A 21,145-nucleotide genomic window follows, 5' to 3' on the forward strand; every position below is an offset into this window, starting at 1 on the left:
CTACAACATCCAGAAAGGTTTGTTTTCTTAATTGTTTTCTCATTTGGATTCTCTGTGAAAATGTAATTAGTTTTAGCTATAAGTGTTTGTTGATTTTCAATTTATGGTTTTGGTTTTTTTTTGGTAAACAGAGTCGACACTGCATCTTGTTCTGAGGCTGAGGGGAGGTATCATTGAGCCTTCTTTGATGGCTTTGGCTCGTAAGTATAATCAAGACAAGATGATCTGTCGCAAGTAAGCTTCTTTTTTCTTTTTAAACCTCTCTTTTACTTTCTTGTCCTGAGTTTGCTATGTTTGATAGTAATCATGGGGAATTAACTTAGCTGATCCAGTTAGTCTATGTCATATCATTTTGTTGAGCCATTCTTGTCCTCGTATCGAACGTTGCTCTTACATGTCTTGAGAGCATGAACGTAAATTGTTCTGTGTGCTGTTACCATTCAATGTAAAATGAAAGCTTAAGTTGTTTTGTCTAATTAAGATCAGTGTCTTTGTGTGAAGATTGTGTCTCAGTTGTTTTGAGTTGACTTGTTGGTTGTTTATTAGGTGTTATGCTCGTCTGCACCCAAGGGCTGTGAACTGCAGGAAGAAGAAGTGTGGCCACAGTAACCAATTGAGGCCAAAGAAGAAGATCAAGTGATCTGTTTTCACCAATCTCTTTCTTTTTTTTTGTCATATTTTTTTGTTTTCCCCTTGAGAAAAACACATCTCTATTGTTCTGAGACAAACATTGTTTCAGTAAATTTTGATTCTTATTATTAGTAAATCTTGTTATTGGTTTTTTTTGGTTTTGGTAAATTCTAAAATCTCTGCTAGGTTACTTCATAGTTGGTAGGTCTTTCATCTCAAGTACAATTCTCTTGAGCGCATTCAGGATTTTAAGTTTAACCAAATGAATAGTCCAATACATAACAAACAAATACTTAACAAAAAAAACTCGCAATAACGATGAAGATGAAAAGACGAAATAAAAAGAGAGTATGTAGAGGCTCTCTAATTATAGAGAGAAGAACTATAATTAAGTTATAGAGAGAAGAACTATAATTAAGGAGCCCTATCACTCATCTGCAAAGGATGTTGCATGTTCCAGGCATTGAGAGATTCTCTATGGTCATAGTCTGTGTTCCATTGTTAAACACTAAAACACATGACCAACGATTTGATCATTCTGTCTGTAGTAGAGAGCTTGTTTATGCATGTGTTATGTGTCAAGAGTGTAATAACGTAAACACGCAACGCAAATATATCAAGGTGCTCATATAATATTATAGGGACGTACCAAATTCCTTAGAGAGATGCTTCTATCAGCTGTATCAACATCCCAACGAACGTTAGTTTATAAATTACTATCCTTGTCTTGCTTTAACAAAGCGTTGACCCATTCTTGATGTTATAATTTTTTTTGAAAAGAAAATATTGAATTAATTGAAATCAACTAGAGCTAGTATCGAAACAAAATCACATCTAAGAAAATCTTAACAAAAAAAAAAAAAAGATAGAGATAAATCCAAACAAAATCATTCGATAATTGGTAAAAGATCATCAAACTAAAATCAAAAAACTTAAAACAAAACAAACCCAAAAAAATATATTAAAAGAAGAAGATCAGAGTGACTACATCTTGTTAGAAGTCATCATAATCTTAAACTCTTCAAAGTCCACAAAACCATCGCCGTTTTTATCAACGGCTCGAACCATTCCAACGCATTCCTCCATTGTTATCTTCTCTCCAAGACGCTTCAATACCATATGAATCTCACTTGCTGATATCTTTCCATCACGATCCTTATCATACATATCGAAAGCTTCTTTCAGATGAACTTCTTCATCGTCCTCTTCTCCTTCCCCGTTAAGCATCAAGCAGGAAGCAAACTCCACCTCGTCAATTTGGTTGTCACCGTCAGTGTCAAGGACCCTGAACATCTTATCAATCTCTTCGGACGTTATTTCTGGAGAGAAAACTCGAATAGCTTCGGCGAATTCATCCCATGATATTTTCCCGTCCTTGTTCTTGTCGACTCTCTCGAAGATTTGTGCTACAGACATTGTGTTCTAAATAATATGGCTATTGATAGATGTAAAACTTTTGTGTGTGCAGAGTTCGAAACCCCAATACTCTGTATTTATAGAGATAATTGATATTGTTTAGATTCTTATAACGATTTGGTTTTGACATGTAATTTTCCTTTTTTTTTACTTAACTTTTTATATCTTTTTACTTATTTTTTATATCCTTTTACTATTTTTTATATCCTTTTAACAAAATTATAAGCTTTATTGTTTTGGAAAAAGAAAAAAAAAGCGATATTTTACATTTTTCTATAAAAAAGATATTGGAAAAACAAAAACAAACACAAAGTTTCCTTTTCTTTTTCTCCTATTATTTTTCTGAAATTATTTTTATTGAGATATATTATTAGAGACATTAAAGGTACAAGAGTCCATACGTAAATTAAAGTATGAACTTGCGCAGAGCAAATGATCAATCATAAAAACATAAAATCCCAATGTTTTTTTTTTCTTCCTAATGTCACAGTATCTAGCTAAATTATAGAGAGAGGAGCTAAATTAATGATCTCCATCATTAATTCATCTGCAGAGGACGTTGCATGTTCCAAGCATTGAGACTCTCTATGGTCACACTCTGAGTTCCATTGTTAAACACATACAAATGTGCATTCTCTTGTACTGCTTTCACTGGATACACTCTTGACGTTATCACCGTCTTTCCTAGAGCGCCAAAGCTCTCTACTACCGAATGATCAATCTGTAACAATTAAATTCCATTTTATGTCACATTATATAGTATAACATAAACAAACCTAGAGCTCCAAAGCTCTCTACTACCGAATGATCAATACATATATTTGTAAATCAAATTTCATTTATGTCACATTGTATAGTATAACATAAACAAGCAAAAATACAAAAGATTCTCAAATTTATACGTACCAAACTCCTAAGTGAGATCCTTCCATCAGCCATGTCAACATCCACAAAACCAGCAAACGATGGTTTATACATCCTATCCTTTGCGAGCGGACCCTGGTCCTGCTTTAACGACGAACTATAAAAGAAGAAAATGCCTCATTAGCAAATTCAAAGCATATTTAATATTAGTTGATTAAGCATATATAGAGAGATCACGCATGGAAACGTACGGTCTAGCATCGGAGCACATGAGAACTTTAGGCTTATGATTTGAAGCATTTTTGAAGACCCTAAAGAAGACAGGAGTGTACTCTTCCAAATCAGGAGTTGCTAATGTGATCAGACCAAAAGGTCCTACACCACCTGTCACGTTTGAGCCTTTTATCTTACACAACTCAAATGGTTTGAGCGTGAAGCTCGGGTCGAATATCTCAGCTTTTTCTAGACTTCCGACGTAGAAGGTCACTTCCACATCAGCCTGAGCAGGAGTAATCCCTTTGACTTCTATTCGTTGACCCATCTTGATGTTATGGTTGTTCATTCGAATGTAATTACCTCTCAATGATTCTATTTCTTCAACAGGCCAAAACACTAATTGCTTCTTGTTTGAGTCAAGAAGCACCGTTCTTGGAATTAACTATATATCATTTCGTTATATATATTAGTTATTAACATAAATTTTTTGAGTATATAACATATAAAGTATGGGTTTAATTAATTATAGATACCTGAATACCAGCCCAACCCTTCATAATATCATCTTGGACGGTGTCTGATTCATTAGCCCAACCCCACAAGACTCTTCTGTTCTTTTTGTAGTCAAAGAACGTCTTAGATGCGTAGAAATTACCGTAATCGAATCTTAAACCGTCCCAACCATCAGGAGTATTACCGTCTGGTATGTACCGGTCTTTCTTAAGATCGTATTTACCAAGCGTGTAATACTCGTACCGGGTTATGTCCAAGCTGACCTTCAACACATGCTTGGTGTTTGCACCGGTGTAATCCAAGTCTAAACCGTTTTCGAAATCGGTTATGGAAACCGGGAAGAAATCAGGACATTCCCACATACCGGTTGACTGTTTGGAGTGAATAGGGTGCTTAGCTTTGACCCAATGCTTGAAATCTCGGCTTCTATAAATATAAGCTATTCCTCTATGCTTTATTCTTGACCCCACGACGGTTCTCCAATGCCCGTCTTTAGAGAACCAAGCCGTGGTCGGGTCACGGAATGCTGAACCGTTCATGGTATAGTCTGGCATGGCGATGGGGTTATCATCCGGTTTAATCCATTTCCTTAGGTATGGGTCTGATGGGTCCTCCGGGATAGCATAGTTTTGCATCTGAGTTTGGTTCTTGTTAACACCGGTGTAGAGGATGATGGGTCCTTTTCCCGGTACGATTGTGATTGAACCGGACCATGTACCGCCTATGTCGAACCATTTAGAGGGATGAATGGCCGGTTCAAGAGCCTCCCAATTAACCAAGTCTTTAGAAACCGAATGTGCCCATATAATATTACCCCAAACTGCACCTTTGGTGTTATATTGGTAGAAGAGATGGTACAAACCTTTGTAGTATACTGGACCTGTTCCCGAATACCTCAAATTAGTTTATCTCGTGTATTACAATTACGATGTGTATCATGTATGTGTATAATTATATTAAAAAAAAGTATTTTTATGATAAACTCACCATTTGGATCTATGAGGATTGTCGAGGATGCCACATGAAAATAAATGAAACCAAAGAAAAAAACGAGGTTAGTATAATTTGATTTCGATCAAAATAGGATAAGATAAGAGCATTCGAGAATACGAAAAGAGTATAACGATGAATATGGGATTTTGATGTAGGTTTAACTAAATATGAAACGTAAATATTTGGATAATTAAGGATAATACGGGATCTCTATATACAAAAATCTATATAAAAAAATAAAGATTTTGATCTTAACAATTATGTTTAAGACGGAGTTTGACAAGCTTAAAACTAAGTACGTTCAATCCCACTCACAGACAAAAATTCCCTTTTCGAAAAGATATATTATAGCAAGCTATGGCCACAAACACCAAACAAAAAAAGAGAAGTTATACAGAAAAAAATAAACGTAGCTGTGTTCTCACGTTATATATGCTGTGTTTCTTTGTGTGAAATATGTGAACTTCGTATGCATATATAAATAAGGGATAGTTTTTATATACAAAATAAATAAAGCATATATAGCTGTGTTCTCACGTTATATATGCTGGGTTTAATATTAATGAAAATGTGAATTTCTATAGATAAATAACTTTAATACTCTATATACCAAAATTATTTTCTTTTCACGAGCACACACATACATAAATATAGATAGGATCACAGGAGTAAATATAAATATCCCATGCAAATAATTATTTCCCCTCATATTTGTAGGGAATGACGTAGTCATATCATACGTGAGAGTAATAAAGGAACGGATGATTTTTTCTTCTTCTTGTTATTAGATCTAGGAAGCAGTTGTAGTGGAATCAACTCTCATTTCAGAAACTTACAAAAATTAACAGAAAATGAAAAACGAAACATCAATACCAAAATCATTTAAACACTCAATTAGAAACAAATATGTCTAACCAAATTATATTTGAAAAAAGAGGGAGAGAAATGAATGTACCGTTAATCCAATTCTTTGGAGGTTGAAAGTGAAAACCAGGTCTATGGAGATGATTTACTGACTTGACTGATTCAGATTGCAGTTCTTCGTAAAACTGATGAAATGCGTCAATTCGTTTGATGTTATTATTGCTTAAATTGATTAATACAAGCAATAACAAGACAAAAACAATATTTGAAACACCCATTGATCAAAAAGACTCAAGATCTGAGTATATTTTTTTGTTTGTTTGTGTGTGTGTGTGTGTGGGCGTTCATGTATTAACGTGAAGAAGGAGATAATGTGATAGTGCCAAAGTAGTTTGTTGCATAATGTTTATATAGAGACGAAGTATGAGGAGGAAGATAACCAAGTAGATAATTTTTAGGATAATGTTAATCCGATCTAGAGATTTTTACTCCAACTATTATTAGGGAAATTTACATCCAGGTTGAATTTTGATATTTTAATATTTTTCTATTTTATCCAAATTGAAGTTTTTTTGGTCGACAGTTTTATTCCTTATATCTAGGGCTTTCTAGTGTGTGACTGTCCAAAAATTTTAGTTTTAGAAAAAAATTGCCCATATATAATTCAATTCAATGGATGTTTTAATCAAAGTTTGTTATTGAAATATGTATGAACTGATTAGGTTTCCATGCATAACTTCTTTGAGATTTGTTGCTCAAGTGATAGGTTGTATTATTTTAAGCAAACCAAAAAAATCTAACAAAAGTTTATTTATTAGGATTGAATTATTTTTAATGAGAAAACTTTATAATATCGTTTATATGTAACGTGGTTATTTTAGATAATTTTAATTTTTTTTTGTCAACAACGAATTATTTCTATTAGAAAGACCCAAATGATATCAGCTGATGGGATCATATCTAGTGGAGCAGAAAATTATACCTTTTTTTTGGACAGCAAATTATGTAATTATCGCTTATGCATGGTAATTATCTTTTCGTATGGATGACCGCACAACTAGGAGATAATTATCCACCATATAACTAACTGATTTTATATATATAGTGGTTTGCTTGAGCACCAAAAGTGTTTTGGAAGACAACCACACTAATGCCTCATTTTTTTCGGTTTTGACATTGCGGTTTATTACTCAAAAATCGATATTTTCCGATTTCAATGTTCAACTTGGTGAAAAATATACTAGAACAAAACTAATGTGTCCTATCAATTTTGTTTTTCAGTTAAAAAAACCAAAATAGATGGAACTATTATTTTTCTTCTTTTTTTTTAATACTTAAAAAAAATATTGTCGCTTACAGGAAACCATTAATTATATATTTATTATATATATAATCGTTTTTACTATTTTATCTTACGTAGTAAAGAAACAAGTATTTAGGACGGTTCTATGGTTTATAAACGAAAAAAAAAAACCTTCTTCAAATTACTCTAATATATAATTTAGTCACATTGATATATGGTCTGAAGCCTGATGATAAAAAAATTCTTTAAAATTCATTTTTTTTTCTTTTTACAATAAGTAATCGATCTAGTCAAGAAATGGTTTAACCGGAACCTTCAGAGACAATGCTCGAGACATAACGAATCTTATGTTATATGTCCGGTTGTATCCGAGCAATTTGCCATCACATCATCATAATGCCAAAAAGTGAAGCAAAGAGTCTTCCCGCAGTTTATATCTATGCACTTAGTTTCACATATAAACCTAATTTTCCGGTATGCTTCAAAGTCCGAATATCTCTTATTTTTCTTTAACAATTCCGGTTTGCCAAAAAAAACTAGTAATGCTTCCACAACCTTTTTGCTGGTTATGATGATTCGATTGCTATAATTTTGAAACATCAATTACACCTACAACACTTTTTGCTTGCATCTTTTGTGTATATGAACCTGCAGGGACTATCACCATACTTAACTGAATGAGAAGAAATTCATAAAAGAAAATTCCACTTTTATTGATGTTCCCACTTTCTATAATGAATGACCTAATACCCAAAAGCTTGATATAGAAACCATATTTGACACTACCAGTGTCATAACATGTCCTCTTAAGCTTTATATATATACACAAATGAGATTGTATTAAAATCACAAGTGAACAGTTGCTGAGTTGTAAAGCTTTGGTAAATGAGCACGAACAAAAAGATGTTCATAATTGTTCTTTTAAAATGGTAAAAGAGGATTCTATGAGAATCTCTCATGCTCATGATATTTAGAAATTCTCATGGGAAGTGAGAAAGATGAATCTTCTGAGTGGCACGGTGACTACGATTTCACAAATGCTACTTGACTTCCCACTTAAAATGTTCATTGTTGGGATTTGAAAGCATCTTCGTGGTTGAGTCATATATAGAAAGTGATCAAGTGGTATATGCATGCACATCATGAGCAAAAAGGATCCAAGATTCGCATTATGTTGATATTTTAGAACAAACCCTCTCTGAAACAAGAAGTCATACATTACAATTTCAATGTAAGCAAACAAAGTATAATCCAAAGTAAGGGATTATTTTCAACACTTCGAACCTAGAAAAATGTGTCAGAAGCATCTGACTCTTCATTCATTGATCCCACACTTCCACAAATGTGTACACAGATAATAGTATTACAGACAGACACTGGTTTGAGGTTTTCGAATACAGAAGAGCATGTTATGGAACAGAGGTGGTTCCCTAGTTGACCTGTGAGAGAGGCGACCGTGTTAGCTGTTGTGGTTTCGATTCCTTGGTCGCAAAGGATTCATACGAGTTGTTTTCACGGAATTCTATAAGCAATGTCTCAATTGGCATGGCTCGTAGTGATTCAATGGTGGCTTTGGTTGGGACGTCTGGTTCACTCCTCATTGGAGTTGTCCCTGTTGGCTCATATTCCTGCGGTTCACCAAAAGAGAGCTTGGGGTCAATGCTCTTCTAAGAGTGAAAAAATATGTTATTATTAAGCTGTGCGGAACAACTTACCATGTATTTTTGTTGGAAAGTTTCTTGAGCTTTATCCTCAATGCATCTGGCTTGGCAACACTGATCCTCTTGGAAACTTTGAAGAGATTTTTCATGCGACCTGACGTTTTCCAATATTTGTGATACAGATGTTTTTTCGTCCTCTGACATGCCTGAAAGATTATAAGGATACCATCATCAGTTCATGGTTGGGAAAATAATGATCAAGCCAAGAAACTTTTTTAGGCCTAAGTAGATGCACTTATTCAAATTGGACAAAAGAAACAAACAGTCATGGGCAAGAAAGAACACTCACGGTCAATTTGCTGGATTATCTCATCGCTTTTCTGTCTTGCATCTTTTTCAGACGCAGTCCTTGCGGAATCTACTTCGGCATCGTGCTGCTCATTATTATTACAAGCAGACCTAAACCAAACAAGTATATTGAAGTTTATGCATTGATAAGGGAATTCATAAATGTAGATGAAGTGAATTTTCTACAAGGTATGAAGAGGTCAGAATTTCAGATATGTATCTTCACAACTTTAACCAATTACCTAACAAGTGAAGAGACATCTGTGACTTGCTTACTGTTCATCTCCTTTAGAGATTCATGAGTTCTCTTGCAGTGTTTAAAAGCTGATTCCGCATGGCCCACACTAACGCATAGAAAAGTTAAAATGCATAACTGAAAAACTGTAAGTCAAAGGAATTGCAAAACGTAGTAAGGAACTTACGATTGCTGAAGCAGTAACTCCATTCGACAATGTTTTGCAGCCGAGAAATCAGCACCTTCTCTGGCTTCATTCTCAGCTTGCATGGAGAATGTCTCCCATTTTCTTTTTGCGTCATTTGCCAGATTATTAACAGCAGAGACATGTTCATCCAAGAAAGTTTTGTTGGAAGAGACGGCATCTTTAAAGTTGTGGAGTCTTGAATCCACCTGCCAGGCAAAATAATACATATTTAAGTAACATAAAGTGGAAGAGAGAGCGAAACAAATGACAGAAGAAGCAACAAACCAATTCATGTTGACGACGAATGTGACTTGAGACTAGGTTAGTTAAATCCGCTATAAGTTTCTCTGTATCAGATTTTGACTGAGCCTGCACAACATAAATCAGTTATAGATGGGATCAAGCAAAGATGTTTGGCAGGCAACGTGAAGAGATGTAGTATCATGACCTCGTAAGTCTTCTGAAAATCGATAATGCTGTTTATTTGACTATCATTCGCTTCTGCAGCACGACTCTCAACATTTTTAGACTCTGTCATAAGCTTCTGAAAGAACGTACTCGTGTATTCAAACATCTCCTGTGTTTGCTCCATTGTTGTGTGGAACCTCTGTAAATTAGGAAAAAAGGAGAAAGACAATAAGTAAACAACTCTTGTAAATCGCCAAGGCTATTATATAAATTACCTACAAAATCTTATATTTCAGTGCACTGACCTGTCTCAGTTCCCTTGCAAAGAGAGCCATTTCTCCCTGATGGGACGAGAGAGCACTCTGAAGTTCATCAAATAACGATGATGTTGTCTCATCTCCTGAAGCAAGGAACTGAAAATCGACAAGATATAACTACTTTAAAAACACCACAAAAGTTACTAAAAGAAAAGGACATCAATTAAAGGCGTACCTCATCTATGGAGCATGCACTTGAAGTCGTCAATGCTGAAACTTCCTCAAGACAAGCATTCGAGTTTGCCTTGTGCAACCGAACTACGTTCTGCACTTCCTCCAAGTGACAACTATATAAATCCTTTGAAGCTCTAACCTTCTTTTTCATTTCTAAAATGGCCTAGACAAACAAATTTGCAAATAGTGTTACATTATTAACGACTTCCCGCATAATTTTATGCTACCCTTGAAAAGACACAATAACAAGACATAACTCAAAGATTGATAAACCAAAAGAACAAAACAGTTTCATACCTTGTTGTGTGCCTCTAAGCGAGACTGGGACAATTTGTTAACACCCTGAAGGTGTGCATTTTGCTGAGACAAACAAGAAGCAACCCTATTGAACAAATTGGAAATTTGTTCAGAAAGTTCTGTTTGATAACTGTCGACCACTTTTTTATTGTCCGCACTGAGCTTGTCCTCTCTTCCTGCAAAGCAGTAAATCAAGATCACATACAATTCTTATGAAATTACTAATGAAGAGACAGCAAAAAAATAGTAAAAACCCATACCAATTTTCTGGTGTAATGAAGCATTGTCTCTAGTAGCTTTCTCCAAGTTGGATTGCAAAATGCAAGCTTGTTGAACCAGTACATTTTCTGGCAAAAAGCAACATGTTAGAAGAAATTTCAAGCATTTGATAAGAGAAAATGTTAAAAGAAATTACCAGCTTTTTTCTGCTCTGAAATGATGAAATCTTTCTCCTTCATGGCATATTGAGATTTCTTCAATTCCTCGTTTGTGGAAGCAAGCACTTTACATGTTTGACTCAAGTTTTTCTAGATAACACAGTTGAAGTCTCAGAGCATATTGATATAGTTATATAGCACAAAAGTAAATCCAAACAAAATAACAAATACCTCAGTGGTATCTAGCTTGCTAGTCAGATCAGAGCAGTCCCGCACTTGACAGGAATACTTATCTTGCAACTCCTCAAGTTTCTGGTCACAAAAATATGTAAATTAATTTGTTCACATGTTCTGACACTAACGTTCAAAATGATTGACAGAGTAAGACGAACTAACTTTCTGATAATTCTCTATCTGACCACCCATCTGTTCAATCTGCTCAGCCATTGCCTACAAAATAGAGTATAAAAGTATTACATTAGTAGAAAAACTAAGAGACAATTAGACGTTACCATGTCCTCTAAGGTCAAATGATCATTTTGTTTCTTCAACTAATGAATTCTGCTTTGAGAAACAATTGTGCGCAAAAACTCAATACCTTTTTTTCACTCTCCTCTTGATAGTATCTCTCTTTTGGCATATAAACACCATTTTTCTCACGGGAAGCATACACCTCTAGATAAACAAGCAAAGAAAACATATGAGTAAAAGACAAGCAGAGGAGCCAGACCAGAAGACTTTTTGTAGCAAGTAAATTTGTTAAGCTAGTATAAGTACTCCATCCCTCCACAATTATTCTATCAACAGCTACAGTGCGAATGCCACTTACCAGCCTTAAGTCGTTCTATTTCACCATAAAGGTCCTTAATCAAAGTAGATTTCATCATTTTCTGGTTAACCTGCCACAACGAAATGTATAAGAGTACGCAAACGAATTCCAACTTTTCAATAGTTGGGCTGAATGGGAACAAGAAAAATGAAATAGAGGCTTAAAATTTATGAATGAAAGAGTAAACATAATTGATAGATTAATTAATACCTCTGGCTTGTTTCTAATATTCTTAGCCCTGTGTGCATAATCTAGAGTACTTAAGGTCTCCTCCAGACAATGAACGGCAGGTGAAACTGTTGCTATGATACATGTCTTTGTTCTCCCACCAAGTGAATCACGTAGTAAACGGGTGAGCTTACTATCCCTAAATTTCATTGCAGTAAACAATTATAGGATTCAGCATAACTTGAAACACTGCTATGTGATCCCTAACGTAAAGAAAAGAACCCCTGGAAAAAAAAAAAGAAGTTTAACCTGTATGGAACGTGTCCAAGATGTTCAACCAAAGCACTGATCACTCGTCCTAATGTAAGAAGACTTTTGTTTATTTCACCAGCTTCTCGAGCCCGGCCCTAGATAGAGAAATGCTATTGATTATATCTCGCACATGACCAGACATAAAATCTAGAAGATGAGAGGAAAGATGCTCCAAACTTGATTGAACAGTGAGAAACAACTTACATCCCTAGCACCAGAACGTGAAATATTTTCTGATCCTGCCAAGTCAACCAAGTTCAGCTTGCCACACTTGATTAGTTCTTCACCTTCTGGAGTAGCTTCCTTAATATGTATAGTTATTGAGAAGAGCGAATGTGACCGACTGCAAGTGAAGGATTTTATCAAGTAGCCGACATCTTGGACATTAATGAGCAAAGAACACAAGGATCAAAATGCGTTACCTAGATTGTTTATTCAAGAATGTTTCAGCAGTCCGTCGTTTAGAAGAACCTCTCTCGAGCAAAGTAAAGATTTCATTGGCACTTGTCACAATTTCCTCCTCCAACCCTCTAACAAGAACACCACCTTTGCCGTCTTCCATTAGAGGTAACGGCTTCTTTTGTTTATCTTCAGAAGCAACTTTAGATAGATCCTCAGGAGCAAGCAAATCAGTAATCTCTTCATTGTAGAGTTCTAAAAACGTGACTTTAACACTGTACTCAGCTTGCTGACCCTCAAGCGTATCAAAGATTTGTTTTACAGCTCTAGGTATAACACCTGCTTCTGCCGGAAGACCTCCACTAGGTGCGCTCTGTCCCAGTTAAATATAGAGGTAAAATAGCTTAAGAACATGAAACAACACCAGCAAACCTTAGAAAAAAAAGGCAAACACACAACAACAAACAAAATAACAGACCTTTGACCTTCTACATTCTCCTTCCATAGTATAAGTTTTCCCTGTACCAGTCTGGCCATATGCAAATATTGTACAATTAAAACCTTCAAGCACTTCGTTCACAATTGGAATAACTGCCTGATCGTACAAATCCTTCTGTTGTGCTGATGGTCCAAACACCTGTGTTCAACATATAAAGCACACATTCAGCATGTAGATACACTCACTAAAACACACATTAAGCCCAAAAATAGGCAATTTCAGCATTTCCCATGGTCTATATCCCATGTCCATGCCCACAGCCGAAAGAAACAACCAAGGAGGAAAAAACAAAACCCCCCAATAGAGGGAGCAGAGGCAACTAATTTTTGTTATACCTTATCAAAAGTGAAAACCCTATCAATGTGCTTCCCAGCGATGTTTTGGGAAACAGCAACTTCTCTTTGCAAATCATTACAAGTGAGAACCTGAGGAGCATTGTTCCTCAATTCATCATCACTAAATGGCCTGTCAAAATTAAAGTAGCGAAACCAAAACCTAAATTCAATTTGAACATACAAAAAGTGGGAATATACCCCAAAATTGAACCCAAAACCCTAAAATTAAAATTAAGAGAAATTGATTTGGACCTGCATCTAAGGAGGACTTGAACATTAACGCCTTTCTCTTTGTCGTGGCGGCTAGACATCTTGAAGCGACGAACCGACGGCGAATCCAGAGATACTGATTTCAAATATCCAATTATACCTTCTTATACTTACTGCTAACCCAAGATCCGAAATTTTTTTCGCTATTTGAATCTCTCTCTCTCTCTCTCTCTCTCTTCTCTTATCTCACCGGCGACGGAATCTGAGAGAGAGCGGGGTGGACTGGACTGGATATGTGAGATTTGAAATTATTTGAAGAGCCGCTCCTCCTTTTTTTCTCTTTTTGAATTTTTAACGCTTCTTCCTACAGTTTTACCATATTACCCTTCCCTTCTTCAACGTGCCGACGATTCACGTGTCCCTCCCTTAAAGTCCATGTTTTATATCTCGGCCCATTATAGCCCAACTGACCCCGCTTAAAGAAAAAAAAAAACTCGCCAAACATATCTTCAAAAATGGATTGTAACGTTTTACAGACTCGGAGTCGCAGTCTACGATGTTGGATTACTAGCTAAACAACTCGCCAACATGTAGTCTTCACACAAACATACAAACATGTTTGAACCATAGAAAAAGCGACCAAGCATTCAGGTCAAATGGAAGCCTAGGAAACCCAAGTACTAGATTAAACTACTTGATAATTTAAAGTATAATAACTTAGATCATAATTAGATTATGGAATTAAAAAAAAAAAAATTACAAATTCCACACCACGCAACAAAGGGGTGTTCAATGTATCACAAATTTCACAATCAATCAATCATATCCTAATGAGTATATATAATTTCCTTATAAAAAGAAAAAAAGACCTAGAAAAACGTTTTCAGAAAGATTAATAAAATTATAAAGAAGAATATTAAATTATAGAAACTCTTCGACAAAATCGCCGAAATCAAAGTTTCCGTTACAAGACTCGACGGCGTTCACGACGTCTTGGAAAACGGATAGGCTGCAAGGCACGACCAACATAACCTTCTGCTCGGAACAGAGGAACTCGTCGTGAGACTTGTCTAGGAGCATCCTAAAGAGAGGGTGGTTCAAATAGCTTGTCGGAACCACGCGCTTCACGCGCTCTTCCCCTACGTACACCGCGAACGTCCCCGTTGGCGTCTTTGTTGTCGCCATAGCCGCCTCCTCCGCCTCGCTCATCAGAAGTGACTCGTTATGTGTTGACTCGGAGCCGCCCTCTCCTCCGCTTCTCGTCGTCGTGTTGATGCTCTTCACTTTCTTGGCTAAGTTCTTGAACGAAGCTATTCTTTTTCCCAGCATTTTTATTTTTATTCTTCGTATTTTACGGTTTTTTTTTGTCTTTTTTGTTCTCTCTGGAAACTCTCAAGATATGTAGAAGAATTTGAGATTGTGAAATGAATAAAATGGAAGAAATTAGAAGATGGTTGGTGATTATATACCAAGATGAGATGTCTATCTAGCGAGCTTTTGACTTTATTTTAATTTTTGTTTTCGTAATTTTTTGTTTGTCTGTGTTGACTTCGAATAGTGGGGTGCATTTCTTGGCGGATGGAAATGAACTTTTAATAATAGCAATCAAAATGCATATATCTCGTCGCAAATCATGGTTACGTGATATGTGTTTTTGGAGACCAAAATGAATCAATATCTATAACATTACTTTTATATTTTACCTTAGTACCTTACGCAAGCGATAGGTTATCACGGATGTTCGTACGTAATCGTATATACGGTCCGTGACATTTAATTTAATACTATCTGAGATGTCATTCTTGCTTGATTCAAGATTATATAGATGGCCCTTTAAGTAACGAGATGATTGCTTGTTTTACAAAATAAACCAATAATTGTATATATTACTAATGATTTTCTGATGAAGGGGTTTGGTGAATGGTGATCATCCAATGCCTTATCGGATATATACCAAAAGACGAGTTTTTATTTAAATCGATGGATGAAAACAAAAAGTAGGGAATCCATTAAGCAAACAGGTGTTTTAATATAAGCTCAAGTATTTAAAGTGATGTTTCTTAAACATATGCTTTGATATCAATCAAGTATTTTAAAGTGATGTCTGTTACATTTGTGCATGTGCATCTAACCATGTACATATATAGTTTTTGGTAGTAGGTAAGATGTCATAAGTAATGTCGTATTTTAGTGTATAAATTATACCAATATAATAATATGTGAGTTGGAGTCACTAATTGCATGTTGACATATGTGCATGAATTTGGTGATTAACCTAATAATAATATCATTCATAAATCGAAAATCATTCGAATGTGGTTAGTTTGATGGTTATAAAAGGATTTAAAAAAAAAGTTTTGTAATCCATATTTAAGTATTTACTTGTGTTTGAAAATGAGAAACTGCATTTTTTTAGATATATCAATGATTCAGTTTTGACGATTGTATTTGTTCTTCACGACCTAAACCGGGAGCTGTCCACTCTTTAGTTTTTCCTTTTCATTAAATTTATTACTCAAAACTTATCAGTATCTTAATTAGAAATTCATAGATAATCATAAGATGACGATCTATGGAGAAACCACACAACTAAGAGTAGACAGTTAAACAAAATATAACACTTTTATAAGTGGATAATCTCATATGCAATATAACTTAAAAAAAATATTATTTTTGAGATATACGTGTCATATATGTAAAATAATATCATATACATCTATGATTATATATTTGACTAAAAGTCATATGAATATTATTATTGTATATTTGTAGAAAAGAATGATTCTCTAGCCGGCTATCTTGGCCGACTCCTATACAACGAGAGCCGATTACAACTTCTAGTTGTTACCATTATCTCTATGTGTATATATATTTTAATTAGCTGTGCTCGTTACCCTAGTTTTTTTTTAAGTACATATTAATAACTTCCTGTTGACCTTAATGGTCAGCATGAGGAAGAAAACAAAAGTGTATCAAATTTTATATCCACTTTTAAAAACGGTTGATTCAATTGTTAGTATAATTTTCCGTTTGTTATACATGATTAGTGCCAAGTTAATGATTGGGTTGGAAATACTCAACACCAACCTTCCTAGGTGTAGGTCGAGAACATTTGATTAGTTTTGTATAAGTAAGAAAAAAAAATATTGACTCGGAATATTTTTTTTTCTTACTTACGGAAAACATTTTTGTAATACCAACTAGGATCTGATCCGCGCTACAGCGCGGGAGAAAATTTTCAAATATTTCTATTTTAAATAAATGTAGTATAGTAGGATTGTATCTCTATATTAATAAAATTTCTGAATTAAATATGATAGTGTACAAATTTATAAGAAAATATTTGGGGAGAAAAATATACAATATACAATTAATGAATGTAATAGAGTGTAACATACGTTTTGAGTGTACATAATATTTTTTGATACAATGTTTGCCGTTGTTTCGTTGTATTTTGCGGTTGTTTGGTTGTTTGGTTGTGCGATTTTATTAAAGTACATTAGAGAGGATGTTGTCTATTAATTTTTTTTCAAATGTTAAACATAGTCCATTGAACATTATCAGAAATGTTTATGTATAAGTTATTTTTTATAATATATACCATTAATGGACCAAAATATTGCAGTTATGTTGTGTTTGGGCTCAGTGGTCCCGAAATTGAATTTTTTAGTAATTGAAAAATAATCAATTGCTTAAACAATGTTGGGGTTGCAAATAATTTTTCCGATCGCCCTTCTCTATAAGACCATCTCCAATGGTTTTCTCCATTTTTTCCTCTATAATAGATATGAGTTTTGCTCCAATGGTTTTCTCTATTTTTCCCTCTATAAAAGAATATTCCCAATAGATTCTATTTTTATTTTACAATTAACACTTTTTATTTTTAAAAATTGCAAACTAATCCATTTTACTTTAAATTTTGTAACACTTTCATAAAATTATCTTTTGCAAATGATAGTCTCAATATTTTAGAATAAACATTTATACTTAAATTTATATTATTAATTCTTAAAAATACTTATTTTATTTATTTTGGTCATAAATAAAAGAAGTTAAAGATTAAGATGATTACTTTGCAAATAAAATAGTTCACCTCTATTTATAGAGGAAAAAATAGAGTATCTTTAGAGCATCTCCAATGGTCCTCTATTTTAACCTCTATAATAGAGGAACTCTATAATAGAGGTGAGTTTTACTTCAATGGTCCTCTATTTTCACCTCTAAAATATAGATTTCTATTTTTTCCTCTATTCTTCTATTTATAGAGGAACCCTATTTTTCCTCTATTTACAAAGATTCCTCTATTTATAGAGATTGCTATTTTTTTAAAGGAACATTTGTAAAAAAAAATAAGGTTCCTCTATAAATAGAGGAAAAAATAGCAATCTCTATTTAGATTTGAGAATAGAGGACCATTGGTGTAAAACTCACCTCTATTATAGAAGTTAAAATAGAATACCATTAGAGATGCTTTTATAGAGAAAATATAGTAATTTCTATTATAGAGGTGGAAATAGAGTAACAGTTGAGCAAAAATTAAAATAGCATGCTCTAATTCCCATCCAGTGCTTAACTCCATTTTCGCTTCTCGATTCATCTCACCATCTCTATTCCTACAACCCAAATTGATTGACACCCGATTATTTCCATCACACACTGCAGTTCCTTTTCTGTGAAACAATTTAGGAGATCCAGTCGTATTTAAGAACAACCAAATCTGCAACTCGAAGAGATACTGTAAATGTATTTGCCGTTGATTGATTTCTTACACGGCGGATTCAATTGTGGATTTTACAAATCTCCTTTAATTGGGTAAGTTGATTCTGATAACGGTAAATCAAACGACTATCACTTCCTAATGGGTTAGAATTTAGCTTTATTGTTTTCAATTTGAGTAATTGTTCTAATTTGTTTTATCAATTCTATCAGAAAAATATTAGTCTTCAGCAATTTATTAAAATTATATAATATATATCCTTTGCTTTAATTTTTTATGGTCTGATTGATACTTTTCATACAATTATTCAGTGAATATAAGAAGATCTAATCAAAACAGAGACAGAGACATCATACTCGGCGGATTCAATTGTGGGTTTTACTGATCTTCTAGACTTTTTTTTTTTTTTGGACAAACTAATCTTCTAGACTAATCCCAGTTAATTGGTTAAGTTGATTTCTGATTCCGCTATTAATAAACGACTATCACTTCTATCAAGTTTGAATTTAGCTATATTCTTAACAATTTTACTAATTGTTAGTATTCGTTTGATCAAGTGTTCCACTTCTATCAACAAAACATTAGTCTTCCTTTTTGTTCTAAATTATACATATACTTTGCTTTTGTTTCGTATGTGCTGATTGATATATACTAATTTTTCAGAGCATATGTGAAGAAGATCTAATCAAACAGAAGGACAAAGGGAGAGACATCACTGTAAGTTCAGATTTACTCCACGATTATATAATTAGGAGTATCTTAAATTTTTACATTATATTAATGGTCTGTACTAAACATCTGTAATATATATCAGGTATCATGAAAAATTCTCAATGATTCTTGATACACAGAGTTTTAAACCCTATTTTCCTACTGCAAGTGCACAGCAAAGAAGTAGTACTTAGGGGTCGAATCCCACGAAGACCAAGTTTTACTCTATGGTTCTATTGGTTCAATTTCAAGCTAAGACAATTCAAATTTGGGTTTGTTTGGTAACAGTAATGCGATTAAAACGGTATAAAAAGGCAATAATGAAAACACTAGATCAGGAGTAATTCTTGGGAATTTCAGAGATAGCAACTAAACAACTATTCAGGGCATAGATTAAGTACCAGTCTAGAACTCAAACATAAATATAAACTGATCCACTGTCGTGGTATCAATAACTCTATCTGATCGATTCTGTGCAGAAACGCGGAGCACGTGCTCAGACATCCGGAGCACATGCTCGGCGGTCCATAAACCCTAAACTGTCGTTTGAGCCCAGAATCGCAGACAAGCATTAAAGAACAGGAATGATAAGTTCACAAATCACCTACACATCAACTTTCGCAGGTCTAGGATAATTTGCCCACTAATGTCTTTTCTAGCAACCTATTACACTTTTGATGAATAGATAAACCTAGAATCATAGATTGGGTGATCAAATCAACCTAAGCATTAAGTCTAACAATAGTGAAGACAATCGATTATATAAAGCTCTATTTGTGTTCTGTTACTAACCCATGAAACCCCTTTTGAAACCCCTAATCTAGCAAAGAAAACTACTCAGTCATAGAGAAATGAATCATAGCAAAAGATGAGAAATTCAATGACATAAAAATATCAGAATATGCTTCACAAGGTAGCCGCTCTTCTCCCTCTCACCAAAAACATCGCTCAAAATCCCAAAAGAAAAGAGTATATTTTCTCTCCTAAAAGCCCTAGGTTAAATAGCATACAAGTAGAGAAAAATAAGGAAAGAATCCAAATTCAAATCTTCCTATTAAAAAGCGATCTCAGCCATCTTTCTCTCACAAAGGATCGCCTAAAATAAGGGGAATTAGGCAGGGAATCGGCGCCTAGATGCTTGCCACGTGTCGTCATGAATCCGTAGAGTTGGGAGCATGTGCTTGGAAATCGGGAGCATGTGCTCCTGGGTCTAAAATCAGCTTTTCTGCTCCAATTCAACTCCTTTCTGCTCTGATTGCTCCTGCTGTTCCAATCCTTGCTTTTAGCTTCCTAGCCTCTTATTATAACCTGAAAAGGACTCAAACAACTACAAAACTATCAAATAAACGGGGTCAAAGTGAGTCAAAACCATAACATATCAATTCTCCACTGACCAGAGAGAATCATTCGCTGAAACTTGTGTAGCTGTTGTTTCTTGACGGTCGCATGGATCAGAGTACCTAAACACAAATGAAAAACACATTCATAGTGAGTTAACCATTTATGTGAAATATTCAAAAACATAAACGTAAATTATTTGAAAGAACGATTTTTAAGCTTATTAAGACATCAACTACGACCATTTCCAAGGTCTCACCAGAGTAAGTCGTATATTGTTGCCAGTTGTGGATGATTTTTACTTGGATCTTCCAAGCAGTCTTAAAAGGCTTGATCGATGCTAGATCAGTTATTGGTAGGTTGGCATCCATTTTTTAAGCTTAATCGAGATGTGCAGAAAAGATTAGATGGAAAGTATGGAATGAAGGTGTATGACTAATGAATATTTATAGTTACGAGTATATTCTCTTAATATATTCTGATATTGATTTGTTGATTGATTCGATCGGTAATCAAATTTTCGAAAGTTTAGGAGACTGATTTTTCAGTTTCTTTTTCCGAAATCAATTAGGGGAATAATAATTAGTAGACTAAAAATTAGGATCAATTTATCGGAAATATATTTGGTAAAGATATGATATCTTAGGAGAATGATTATGTGATTCCATATTTGGTTAAGATATGATATCCAGTTCATAATGATATGATCGATTTCTTCTTATTGTAATTCTGATTAATATCCCATAAATTTGAATTGTTTCCTAAATTATAGGAACCTTAAATATACACCCGCCTTTGTTTTATTGGAATTGTTTTTTTTTTTT

At 34.3% G+C, this 21,145-nt stretch overlaps 4 protein-coding genes and 1 long non-coding RNA gene across 5 annotated transcripts; 1 reads left to right on the forward strand and 4 right to left on the reverse strand.

Moving 5' to 3' along the window:
• Nucleotides 1,615-2,062, reverse strand: LOC104784216 (probable calcium-binding protein CML32). The gene has a single exon (XM_010509273.1). It carries the CDS (start codon nt 2,044-2,046, stop codon nt 1,615-1,617), a length of 432 nt encoding a protein of 143 aa, XP_010507575.1. The 5' UTR covers nt 2,047-2,062.
• On the reverse strand, nt 2,395-5,881 carry LOC104782032 (beta-fructofuranosidase, insoluble isoenzyme CWINV4). The gene is made up of 6 exons (XM_010506847.1): nt 5,588-5,881; nt 4,627-4,635; nt 3,660-4,519; nt 3,162-3,568; nt 2,953-3,067; nt 2,395-2,767 (listed from the first exon to the last, which is right to left on the reverse strand). Exons 1-6 carry the CDS (start codon nt 5,772-5,774, stop codon nt 2,585-2,587), a joined length of 1,761 nt encoding a protein of 586 aa, XP_010505149.1. The 5' UTR covers nt 5,775-5,881; the 3' UTR covers nt 2,395-2,584.
• On the reverse strand, nt 8,085-13,869 carry LOC104782033 (kinesin-like protein KIN-5C). Its single transcript, XM_010506848.1, has 23 exons — nt 13,598-13,869; nt 13,346-13,475; nt 12,990-13,148; nt 12,535-12,884; nt 12,317-12,455; nt 12,110-12,207; nt 11,843-11,999; nt 11,633-11,702; nt 11,402-11,478; nt 11,200-11,253; nt 11,035-11,115; nt 10,842-10,953; nt 10,687-10,773; nt 10,427-10,602; nt 10,131-10,292; nt 9,944-10,051; nt 9,679-9,837; nt 9,516-9,599; nt 9,231-9,436; nt 9,051-9,152; nt 8,810-8,919; nt 8,515-8,666; nt 8,085-8,427 (listed from the first exon to the last, which is right to left on the reverse strand). The coding sequence occupies exons 1-23, from the start codon at nt 13,654-13,656 to the stop codon at nt 8,230-8,232; spliced, it is 3,030 nt and encodes a 1,009-aa protein (XP_010505150.1). The 5' UTR covers nt 13,657-13,869; the 3' UTR covers nt 8,085-8,229.
• On the reverse strand, nt 14,319-15,147 carry LOC104782034 (auxin-responsive protein SAUR15-like). The gene has a single exon (XM_010506849.2). It carries the CDS (start codon nt 14,882-14,884, stop codon nt 14,477-14,479), a length of 408 nt encoding a protein of 135 aa, XP_010505151.1. The 5' UTR covers nt 14,885-15,147; the 3' UTR covers nt 14,319-14,476.
• On the forward strand, nt 17,981-18,999 carry LOC104782035. Its single transcript, XR_766970.1, has 3 exons — nt 17,981-18,367; nt 18,584-18,643; nt 18,936-18,999. It is a non-coding gene; the product is annotated as an uncharacterized LOC104782035 (long non-coding RNA).

Source organism: Camelina sativa, chromosome 4, assembly GCF_000633955.1.
Source record: "Camelina sativa cultivar DH55 chromosome 4, Cs, whole genome shotgun sequence".
Lineage (NCBI taxonomy): Eukaryota > Viridiplantae > Streptophyta > Magnoliopsida > Brassicales > Brassicaceae > Camelina > Camelina sativa.

Coding starts and splice junctions, on each gene's coding strand:
- LOC104782034 (XM_010506849.2), bottom strand. CDS start 14,884: ATGCTGGGAAAAAGAATAGCTTCGTTCAAGAACTTAGCCAAGAAAGTG.
- LOC104784216 (XM_010509273.1), bottom strand. CDS start 2,046: ATGTCTGTAGCACAAATCTTCGAGAGAGTCGACAAGAACAAGGACGGG.
- LOC104782033 (XM_010506848.1), bottom strand. CDS start 13,656: ATGTCTAGCCGCCACGACAAAGAGAAAGGCGTTAATGTTCAAGTCCTC. Junction 12,885..12,989: donor GAGAATGTAGAAGGTCAAAG/GTCTGTTATTTT, acceptor TAACTGGGACAG/AGCGCACCTAGTGGAGGTCT. Junction 10,954..11,034: donor GCAAGCTAGATACCACTGAG/GTATTTGTTATT, acceptor TGTGTTATCTAG/AAAAACTTGAGTCAAACATG.
- LOC104782032 (XM_010506847.1), bottom strand. CDS start 5,774: ATGGGTGTTTCAAATATTGTTTTTGTCTTGTTATTGCTTGTATTAATC. Junction 3,068..3,161: donor ATGTGCTCCGATGCTAGACC/GTACGTTTCCAT, acceptor CTTCTTTTATAG/TTCGTCGTTAAAGCAGGACC. Junction 2,768..2,952: donor GGATCTCACTTAGGAGTTTG/GTACGTATAAAT, acceptor TAATTGTTACAG/ATTGATCATTCGGTAGTAGA.